At 37.6% G+C, this 12,348-nt stretch overlaps 1 protein-coding gene across 1 annotated transcript; it reads right to left on the bottom strand.

The window, feature by feature from the left end:
* Positions 1-1,987: 1,987 nt before the first annotated feature.
* Positions 1,988-11,727, bottom strand: dnajc15 (DnaJ (Hsp40) homolog, subfamily C, member 15). Its single transcript, XM_046845899.1, has 6 exons — positions 11,568-11,727; positions 11,182-11,233; positions 8,433-8,506; positions 6,948-7,024; positions 5,496-5,566; positions 1,988-2,487 (listed from the first exon to the last, which is right to left on the bottom strand). The coding sequence occupies exons 1-6, from the start codon at positions 11,673-11,675 to the stop codon at positions 2,417-2,419; spliced, it is 453 nt and encodes a 150-aa protein (XP_046701855.1). The 5' UTR covers positions 11,676-11,727; the 3' UTR covers positions 1,988-2,416.
* Positions 11,728-12,348: the final 621 nt, after the last annotated feature.

Genomic DNA, 12,348 nt, shown 5'->3' with positions numbered 1-12,348 from the left:
GCAATAGGATATTAATGTGATGTAGGAAGGTATTCTCCATCAAAGACTCAGTTGCTTAGACATAATTTATTGTTGTACTACAAAAGGTAAAGCAATACTAGTAGCAAGTTCCAGATTGGGATTAAACGTAATGTTTGGGGAAAAAAAACCAAACAACTAAACTCCCATCACTGCCACTGAAAGATTCCAATACCACTTATTCCAGAAAGCCATGTTAAATCTTTATTTTTTTTAATCTTCCTTCACTAGCATAGGACATATTGCATAAAGATAAATGTCAGAGACATTCTGTTGGTCTGTTTGAGGAAGTTTATGCAAAGAGCTGAGTTTGTAGATAAGGTTTCCTGAAGTCATCTATAAATACACTGGATATGAGTGGGAATAGAAGCAGCATGAATTGTGCTAATCACTCCTACTCACAGTAGCTAGTTAATTAACTACGGATTTGTTTATGAAACAAGAAAAAAAAAAACACCTTAAAAGTAGAGTTTATATAATTTCCAATGACAATGGCTGTACTTCACTATACAATTATTTGGTAACACTGCTAATCTGGATGTGAATATATATATGTTTTCAGTGCTCAACACATTTTGTTGTGATGTGCAGCTAAAAAAGCTATTAATTGAAGTATGATGTTCAATGCAAGAGGACAGATGCAGTTTTTTATGAGAGAACATGATATAAATATTCTCCAAGGCTGTTCTAACTTCCTCACACCTTTGTGCAGTTTCTGAGCAGCAGCTAAATTTATAATATAGAACAAGCTAGAACTTGTAATATGGAGAAGAAATCTTTGGACGTTTGGATACTTTCTTCAGCAATATTCTGTTTCTCACATCTCCAGCACATCCACTTTTCATCAAGACAAACAGAGCTGAAAATATAGGTCACACAGTCTAAATGTCTGGCTCTGCTCATCTCATGACTCGGAGTTTTTGAAGCCAATTGGATTTTAATAACCCGGATTATGCGTGGCGTGTAGGGTTGCACTACGCAAGCTAGCAAAGCTTTGTGCACGTTCTCGAATGATGGCATCGTCTGGATAAATGAAACCATAGAAAATATTACATTATTCCTTTCTACTGATGAACGTGAAGAGTCTAATCTACAAAGGGTGAGGAGTGAATAACGAGTAGCAACAATGAACATAGCAATCCCAGCAGCTGTGGACAATCAGGAGTCATGTGCTTAAAAATCAGACAAAAACTGATAGTTACTACTGTAGTAAAAGTGAACCTTACTTTTAACAAACATTAAAACTGATTTATAAAATTACTGAGTAAACATGGAATAAGAACCCATGTAAAAATGTGGTCTATGCTAACGTTAGTGGGAAAACTGTATTACAAGTTGAAAAGATAATTATAGGTATGATGTGCTAAGATATTCACATCAAGCTATTAAGCTTGGTAAAAATGGAAAAGTTGTTCACTGGACAGGTAAAGGCATGAAAAACCCGGAGACTTTTACAACACTTAATGCACCATGGTGGAGGAGAACATGCTGAGAGCAGGCTTGTTTAGAAACTCCATACAGAGATCACAGCAAGTGTGCAGGCTGAAAATAGCTGCAGTCACAGGAGGGGTTAAAGCAGCAGACACAGACAGGGCAATCTGAGTGTTATACAGCTTCAGTCAGGACAACAGCAGAACACTCACCTCTGAGCAACTTACTGTACACATGCAAGTAATCGATATCAGCTGGAGCATCTATGCAGGGCTGAGCCAGGAGAGAAAAGCTGACCAAGTCCCTGCATCAGTGCCAAATTGTGAGGAACACAGAAGAACGATAACGATTGTTTGTCTTTGATTTACATATTGGTCAATTTTACTGGGCACATAGGCACTTGGTTATATAGACACACAGAGAAAATGATTGGATAGTTTCCACTACATGTTCATTCTGTAACTTTAGAAAGACTTCCTTTGGGCAATTAGTTCAACATTTTTCCAACACAAGCTGCTCAGTTAAAATTAACAGCCCCTTAAAGATACTATTAATTTATTCTATATTTATAAATAATATTTTACAGGCATTAGTGCATCTGGCATGCACACTTTTGCAAAAGACAAACTAAAGTGATGGTTTTACAGCAGACAGATTATAAACGTAAAACATTTACAGTGCAGCTTTAATAATGATGTCAATAAACATGAATGCTTCCTATAAACAACATGTGTCCATCAACATTAAAGACCCGGGTCTGATGCCTGATTCTGAGTGATATCGGTTAAAGTTCAGGTCTGCGTAGACTTCAATGCAGAGTCTCTGAGTTGGGTGGGTCAGAGCATGTCGGCACAGATGAGAGGATACTGGTCAGTGGGAGCTCTGGTGGTTTAGGAGGAACAGCAAACAGAGGTTGGAAGTGAAAAGAAAATGGCTGAGTGAACGATGCATTGAAGAGCGCAGACGGTTAACTCCGATGGCCAGACTCGAACAGATCTTTTGCTTCATTGATCTTCGCTGCTAAATATGGAGATCCACCTGCAGAAGAGGCATCAATTACCAGTCAAGCTTTGTGTGTGAAGTTTTTCTTCCTATTTCCTCCACTATGTGGTAAAGCAGCTGGAGTTACACTGTATGCATATGTATGTACACTAACAGGAAAGCACTAATTAATTAAATGCAAATGGAAAAAAAATCTGTGCTAACACTTCTAAATAAAAATATATTCTGGTGTTGATGAAACATTTATAGTACAGAGTAGTTTTACAGACGTTCAGCTATATAAAATGTTACACAAAAATGTTGAAATCCAAAATAAACACGAATTCTCTGAGTACCCCAATATTTCAGATTTCAAGAATCTACATTTAGGCCCAATTTAATGTGTTATCATTTGTTAAGAGCAACATCTGTTAGACTGACAGTAAAAGCCTCATTCAACACTATTTGTAGCCCAAATGGCATCTGTGCTGGATATTTTTGTCCAGCTAATTACTAATCTAACTACTAATCTTTTTCAATCATATTTTATTTTATTTTATTCCAACTAGCATTTCTGGTCCAAAGGATCAAAACATCTCATTTTCAGTGGAATGACTTTGGTCAACTGGATAACAACATATAGTCAGTAATTTGTGTGGTTAGACCACACTAGACAACAGCCAATAGGAAAACCGCTGCATGGAAAATAACTTATTTCTGTCAAACACCAGAAAAGACTATCAGGACTTGGGCTTTTACATTAGGTGGACATGAATACAAAAAGGTTGCTGCATTTTTCCCTCACATTTAATACTTAATAGTGTCGTCTTCTGCATAAGCATCTTTAATTTGCCTTGCCTTGCATCGTCAGAGAATGAGACACAATGACCTGGTCCAGCCTTTAGGCTATTACTTATAAAAAAAAAAAAAACAAACACATACAATATATTGCCATAAGTATTGGGTCACCCAACCTTTCCTGCTATATGTAATTATTTTCCAAACTGTTACCACAAAGCTGGAGGCACTTAATTAAATATAATAAACATATTTTTTTTGTAATAACAAAAAACTATTTTGCATTAACTTAAACTTGTAAACTTGTAAAATGGTGATGCCCCTGTGCACAAAATGAGCTCCTTTCAGATCTGGTTCACATGCTTTGGAGAGGAAGATCTTGAGTAGCCTGCTGTACAGCTCTGATCTCATCCCTACTGAACAACTTTGAGATTAATGTGAACACTGACTGCACCCCAGGCTTCCTCACCTCACCTACATCAGTACCTGCTTTTCGTAATACCCGTGTGGCTGATGAACACAAATATCCATAAGCACACTCCAAAATCTAGTGGAACATCTTCCCAGAAGAGTGGAGGGCATTATAAGAGCAAATTGGGACTAAATGTGGAAAGCAATGCTCAAAAATCACATAACATACGTATGACCGGGTGACCCAATACTTTTGGAAATAGTGTATACACACACACACACACACACACACACACACACACACACACACACACACACACACACACACACACACACACAGACCTCCTCACACCAATGAGTGTGTTGAGAGCAGTGGCAGTTATAAATTGGAGAACACGCTGGAGAGTGAGCAGGTATCAGGGAGCAGGGCCGCTAGTGGCTGCTAATCTGTCTGTGTGCCAGAGGGGAAACGGCAAAAGCAACGTAGCTTGCAGTGACTGACTTAATTACACATGGCTCGTGAAAACACACACACAAAACTCGAATCTAAAAGTTTAAGATCATGTTTAACAACCTCATAAGCACACAAACCAAGTCAGTGCCTGTGGTCGATATGACTTTCCAGGTACCTTAATATTTGAAGAGAAATCTTCAATTTAACCAAACACGGACAGCCATCGAGACCATGCTCAAACATCTACACGGGTCCACTTAAAGCAAGCTAATGAAGGCTAATTCAACAATTGTTCCATGTCATTACTTTGGCCGTGAGAAATATCACCACTGCAGCACCAAGAGTCATTACGGCAAAACGGTATGAACAAATGACACGAATATTCATCCGAAACTCATCGCCTGGATAAAGTCAAAACGGTGATGCGTCGAATCGTGTGTGCACAGCAAAGTAGGGTGAATCCGTTAATCTAATCAATCTAACAGTAATGTCCCTTTAAAACTAGATATCAGGCCAGCAGATAAGGGAAAAAAAGATGGGATGCAATTACTCTTTATGATGATTTATGAAGTGTACAGTGTCTCGTCGGCTAACATCTTGTACCCGGAAATGTTGTGTATAAAAAACAAAAAAAAATAAAAAACAACAACAACAGGGAATCTGTTCTGTGATGGCATTAAATACTCACTTTACTACCCTACGCCTTCTGCATAACAAAAAGTATATACACTACTACATGTGTATTTGTGGTACAGCTTTAATGAGCAATATTTCTCTGCAGAACAGGTTTCTCCTTCACTGCAGGGCATCTCCCTCATGGTTAAGGGCCTTATCTTTCAGCCACAGATAGGCATCACAAAGCACACTGCTTATTTCACACACTGTAACAGTGGCCTGGAGAAGCAGAGGAGCGCTGCACTGGCAGGCAGGCAGGCGTGCGGGCGCACACACACACACACACACACACACACACACACACACACACACACACACACAGAGCTCAGGTCTGTGAAAAATGCAGGTGGTGGAAGGAAAAGCCAGACGTGAGGGGAACCATTAACCTTGAGCGAGGAAACAAATCACTGGCCAGCTTTTTTTTTTTTAAATTGAGTCTCTCTGGAGGTGATTGAGTTGGACAAATCTAAATGGCCGAAGAAAAATTCAGGGCACTAGTAAATTCAAGGCAAAGGCCATAAAATAACATGCACGCACCCATATCTGCACATTCATACTTTCTTTAATCTTTTTATAGCACATAAATGTCAGGAATAATAATGCCATTAACCCTCCATTTGTGCTGCTGAATATAAACAACAGACACATTCAGAAAAGAAAGATTGGTAAAAGAAAAAAAATACATGTATAGGGTTTAATATAGTTGTGCGGAATAAAAGCAACTGACCTTTATCTGGATGATTTAGGACCATGATCCTCCGATGGGCTTCTCGCACCTTTGCCTTGGCGCTCGTGGGACTGTTCAAAGAAAAACGTGCATGAAATCATTACTGTTAAATGGCAACACATCGCCATCTAGTGGCCACATAGCAAACACGATATATTATTGTCAGCCCACTCGTGGGTGTGGAAACATAATCAGCCTAATCAAAATGGCTTCTGCAGTCAAGAGCTGTTTAAACGATATTACTCTGCCTCAATCTGAAGCCTTCAAGAAAATAAATCATTTCTGTTTGGAATGAATCCAACTGGTGATAAACCAGTTTGTAAACATTAGAAAAAACATTACTTTTGACAGACATCCTAATCCAGAGAGAGGAGATTAGAAAGTCCACTCAAAATAAATGCCTGACCAAAAAGAGCTGCAGTCATTTACATAAACAAGGAGCATGTCATCAAACCAGACTGCCTATGTCCGATTCCTCAGTATCATAGATCCTGTACCGAGAACTCACATGGGCTATAGCACTCCAGATGGCTTTATAAGGCTGGACAGATGGAAGGGTAAATCAGACCAAAAGCTTATTCTCACTCTTTTCAACAGAGCCCATTTTTTTCTAAGATAATACAGAAAAAAAAGAAACCAATAAAAGCCAAAGAACAGTAGAAAGAAAAATCTAATTATGAAAATGCAGGGAACAAGATGCATATTTTCTACAAGCAACAAAAAGGAAACAGTGGAACTGTAATGTCTTGTAATGACTATTTTTCATCTCATTTATTAGAAGCAGCATGCTCCCCTTACTGAATAGCAGTGCTGATTAAAGAGTGTCTCCCAGGGGAGATTAAAAGACTCCAACAGCTATTTTTCCTCACGTCACACCCCGTCTGCATCCCTGGCCACTGGACTCGTTGACAAAATCACTAACCGTTATCTACTATACAATAAATTACATTTATGTGGTCATTTTCACAGATCAGATATCTTTTGGACAAAGACAAACACTAGCACACTGTTTGTGCCCTTAACAAAACCTAAAAGAAATGCAGCTCAATGTGTGGTACAGTCAAAGGGACAAATTTGAGCAGCAAATACATGATGCAAAGTCCATCACACAGAGAGTAATAAAGCATGGGTGAATCACAACTGGTGTGAAACCCTGACGACACTTCCTCACTCCTCCTGTACTAGAAACATTTCGGGTGGTCCTCAACAGAGCAGATTACAAAGCTAAAGACAAGATTGAGGTTTACAGTCGTCATCCCCGCTAGGATCAAAGTTAAGACATGAAACCAAAAAGATAGTCTTTGAATATGACCACAGGCCCTGCTGGGAAAACTAGTGATTCAGTGCGTTCACATGTTGTGAAAGAAACTTTTGTTCTTATACACTGATGTAAAAATCAAACAACGAACCACTACGAGAAGGCTGTAAAAAACACAGGAATCGCATTCTCACCTGATCCCTAGAACGAGACTGGCTTCCCGCTTCGTCATCTTCTGCTCAAATCCACCTTTGTAATAAGCCGAGAATGCCTGGTGAAATGCACAAATCATACAATGCTCAGGCTGAGGGAGATCATCCACAATCATTTAAAAACAGTTTACAGTACATGAAAACCATTAAGAAGATTTGCACAGTGACAATAATGTTGAATCAAATCTACATGAAAAGCCTCATTTGTTTATTTATTTTTGCTCAAATCCATTTTTAGCTTGTTCATAACCTGTATCAGCCAGTAATGCAACAGATACACACAATTTCATTCATTGGTATCAGAATCTAGATGTGTGAAACGTGAGATCATCTTTTTTTTTTTTTTTTTTTACAAAATTAATAGACTAGTTCTGTCATTTCTGAGGCTGCCCTTACATTTAATTGTTTTCTTTGAGATTGGTTTAATAGTTTATTATTAGAGCAGAAATGAAAACGCAAACATGTATGTGTTAAGTGTTAATTCTAATTCGGGAACCCTTTCGAAGTTAGGTAAAGATCCAGCAGTAACATACTAGATGTACTATAAGAAGAATAGTAATTAGATGTACAGGGAAATGTATAAACATATCAAATGTATAAACATTTTCTGGGGTGTCAGATCAGAGGGGGATTTAGTAACTAGACACATACATACATACATACATATACACACACACACACACACACACACACACACACACACACACACACACATCTAATAACTAAACATATAATAAATATAATGTGATTGTCAGAAGGTGTCTCTGCATACAGAGAAAGATATCCATGTGTTATTATTCAACAATCACAATAGCAGGTGATACTAAGCTTTTCTCAATTCTATGCAAATTAGGATTCTACAAAGTAAAAATTAATTCAATTCCAAACTACAATATGCAAATAAATAAAAAATCTACACAAGACTTTTTGGTTATAAAAAAATGATGATGAAAAGTAAAACATGAAAGTGGTTTGCTATTGAGAACATTGGGTTTGTGATTATACAGAGCTTGTTATGAAGTGTTCTTCCATGAGCAGTCTGCAAATGATATTTTTAGACTAAAAGAAGTTTAAAAAAAAAAAAAAATTTACAGGGTTGAATTTAAAACAAGTCAACCACTGACACCAATTATCACATATGGTTATGTGATGGCTAATCGTAAGGTGGAGGATTGTGGGTCAAATGAGGTTTGCAAGCATGCTACAACCTAACAGCACAGAGGAAAGACAACAATATGAACTCAGGTCTGGGGTGAAACTGCAACACCACAAGAGTGAAACCCCACAAGTGGAAGCTTAATATGCCAAAAATATGCAACATAAAACTTAACATGAAAAAAAAATCCAACATGTTTTACAATTCATGACTGCATAATCCTGATTGTGAAATTGCTGGATTCAGTAAGATGTTATACACAAGATATCAGAAAAACATCCGAGTTGACAAAATGCTTTTTTGCTACTTACCGAAGAGGGAAACTTATTGGCAGTTTCTGTAAGAACTTGACCAAGTGGTTTCCATAAGTGGAAAGCATATCGACCTAAAAATAAATGTAAACAAGATGTTAAAGGTTAAATAAGATGATTGGGTTACTCGTGTTCCAACTATTTAACAAATTGAGGCATTAAAATTGATAGCAGGAAGGCAAAGCCAAATACAAAACCACATTTAGTCAGGTTTAATACATGGAAAAGTCTCCCTTCAGTTTCCCCTCTGTATTTTGTGGCCACAGTGCTGGTCGACTGCCATCATCTGTGTTACCCTCTTGAACCAAACCATCGTATGCAGAGGGGAAAAAACTTCAAAATCAAAAAAATCATACAGATCAACAGCTTCTGTTAAAGTTTACATTAAATGTTTCTGAATATATCCACTGGGTTGGAGATCATGGACACACAAATGTAAAAAAAATTTCAGTCCCCATATCAATTATCTATATTACTGAACTAAAAATTGTGCACTGAAATTTCATTATGTCGTATATTTTATTTCAAAACACTGGAACTCGAAATCAGTCATTGTGAAGTGATTGTTTGATATTTTGGAAATGTTTGTTCAAAAAAAGTTAAAAACATGTTCACACATATTGTAAACCAACGCTTAAGACATTGTGTGTCTGAGGACCAAAAAATATAAAAGATGACAATAAAACAAAACAAACCCCTATTGTGTTGTTTTTCCCTAAAAAGAATATACTAGGAATAATTGTGAAATATTTTATGACTTGCTGAAAGACACTGTTAAGTGGGCAGAGTTGTTTTATTTTCAACCTCAAAAAGGCTTGCTCCTCTGTGAGCCAAAGCCTTTCTCTTTAGCAGACCACACACTGCTTGGAAAGAGATTTTTGGCAGGAGAGCTGTACTGGAAGAGGAATTAGGTAACTTCCTCAAAGCAGCCACAAGTGTTGCTGCATGATGATCTCATACAATCACAGTTGGATATCAAGCTTATTAACAACTGTTACCTATGATATGAAGATGGGGATCCAGGCAGATAATTGGGATTATTTTACCCACATATTGGCTTTTATAAATTGCAGTCATTTATTTTATGGTAAAAAGTCTTTGGGTTTTCTGTGCTAATAGCAGGTTAGACGTTGTTAATCACTGTAAGGATCTTTGAACCAGCTCTTACAGTAATACTTAAAAAAAGATTTCCAAGGGATTAAGCATAATTTCTTACTATGCACGTGTACAAATGTGGCCTGCTGCAAAATTTCACATGATCCTGAATTCAAAGGTATATATATCAGAGTGTGTTATGCCGCTGCATGGTACAGCGGGAGCAGCCGTGTGAAAACATTTGCCGTGATATTGATATAAGTGTATAGTAAGGATAATATGAAGGTGACATTTACACTTGTCTTTAAGATTGTTACTTTTTGCTAAATTATAAAAGATCCAAACTGAATTCTTCACCAAGTTCTGTAACAGACTGTGAACATGTTACAGATTACGCAATGAATGGTCTAATAAAAGACCTAGTATTATGCATGAGACGATATAGAGATGATGATTTAGGTTCAAATTGAATATATTTAATTATATCATTCGTTCTGAAGTGACAACAATCTGAACATTATAGATGCTCCGTTAAAACTTTGTTCTGGTCATAAAAGGACTTGAACAGTCATAAGGAAGATTTAAAAAACAGTTACCTTTCTACCAGCATGCAGCCAAAGCAGTATTTTGATTTATTTGTCTGTATTTTATTTTATTGCCATTACATCTGTTGTTGACGCTTTCGCTTTGTGTCAAGCTAATGTGATTGTTGTAAATTGCTGATAATACTATGTTTCGTTTTTCTAGTGGAATAAAGAAGTCTTTAAATAAACTAATAACAGGAGAACCGCTTGTATCTGCATGTGCTTTGAGGGGAATACACAATGCAATGTATTAAAAGAAAAGTAGGTAATAATATAAAGGTGCAATCTCCTTTCTATTATTATTCATTAGCAGGTTTAGGTTACGTCTTACTGTGGCTACGTTGTTTGAAGCCATCCCATGAGCTTCAGGTAATTAAGTGCTGCCCTCCAACAACATTTGCATTGATGGCATTTGGCAGATGCGAGCTAACACCTCACTATACACCGCCCACTACAAGTGTTAAAAGGAACAGTTTAATCAGAAAAATCACAGACACTCTGAACTACTAAATTTGGCTGCACAGTAGCTAAATTTCACTGCCAATTTTAGCATACAGCGCAAGACTGTGCACAAAACTCATACGGTATAAAGCCGCTTTAAAAAATTTTCAGTAAAAAAATTATAATAATGACATCGCTCAGATGGTATCTTAAGCAATCACCCTGTACAGAACAGTTCTCTGCCTCACATCCACATAAGAACAGTACATACAGATGCACAAAGACTCCTTTCAGCACTGAAGATAATGTACAGTGTGAAGGTGTTAGGTGAATAAAGACACTAAAGGAAAAAAAAAATATATATATATATATATATATATATATATATATATATAAAGACTTCTTTCTGGGGGAAAGGAAGTGCAGCCTCTGCTCCTCTGATTTCCTGATTGTGCTGTGACTTTCTTAACCTGTGACACCAGACGTACTCGAGGTGACTGTCAGTGGAAAGTCAGTGGAACTCTGGACTCCGTGCTACTGCAGGTGTGCTTGATAGGTGACAGAAATCCCACAGCTTCATGACTATAAAACCTTTACTGAGCACTTGAACGACATGATGTTCAGCTTACCTGCGAGTCCTGCTGCAGCAACACCGAGTCCAACTGCAATCAGCGTGCTGCCCTGTCAATCACACACCGACACACTGATCAGCACTCAGCTTTAAACCAGACTGCACTTTTTAAATACATAATAATGATGTGCTCAAAATTCACTCTTGAATGTTATTTATCTGCACTTCACTGTAAGTGGGTGGTTTTAAAATTAGGTTGCGCAAAGCAGACACACAAATTGCAGGCTAACACTAGACTATATGAATCTAGCTAGCTAGGTAAAGTCACATGTTTCACCACTGGATGCCTGGCTAGCCGGCTACGTGCTACACATGAGTTAATACACCACTAACAGGTTATTGATAAAGACACGCCTTAAAATACACCGAGCTGAATAAACTCACAATCCGCTTGTCAATATCTGCTTCACTCCGCTGGTTAGAGGTGGTTGTATATTCAGCATGTCTCAGAAGGTCACTGTCCGCTGCTATATGACCGCCTGTACGCGCCATGTTTACCACGGTGAAGAAACACTACGGCTCGCCGTTAAGGACAAACGCGAATCCGAGAAAATGTGAAATGTCACAAGACTCGGTTGTAACTGGATTAAAACGGTATTAATTCAACTGTATGTTGCAGTAAAACCCTTCATTCTCTATTTACTTTTTTATTTTATCTATCTATAATGTTAAGCATAATTACAAAATTATGGAACATTGTTTCTAATTTTCTAAGAAATCTTGACCTAATAAATTTACCAATTTTTTGATTGTTTTTTAGACATGCATGACTAAAAAAAAAAAAAAAGCAATATTCCCAGGCACCTGAATCCTATGAGTTTTATTTAGATTTAGGCAAGTAACACTGTTAATGCCGCATGTGGTAGGGAAAAACCTGCTTGTAATTTCTTAGAGTTTCTTGTCTTGCAAGTTGCAGTGGTTTCTGAGCCTCCCCCAGGAACGTCCAGTTGACATTGGACTTCTGATCAGAAGGGTTTGAGTTCAAATCCCAGCATCACCAAGCTGCAACTTCTAAGCCCCTGAGCAAGACCTGCAAGCCTCAACTGCTCAAGACCAAATGTAATGTAAAAGTATTCATGACCTTAAATGGGACCAGGATGCCATGAACATAAACTTTCCCCCAATAAGCATTTACCAAAGATAAATTAATCAAGCGTAAAAAAAA

Source organism: Silurus meridionalis, chromosome 3 (genome assembly GCF_014805685.1).
Source record: "Silurus meridionalis isolate SWU-2019-XX chromosome 3, ASM1480568v1, whole genome shotgun sequence".
In the NCBI taxonomy this organism is placed as follows: domain Eukaryota; kingdom Metazoa; phylum Chordata; class Actinopteri; order Siluriformes; family Siluridae; genus Silurus; species Silurus meridionalis.
This window is presented reverse-complemented; position numbering and strand designations above follow the sequence as displayed.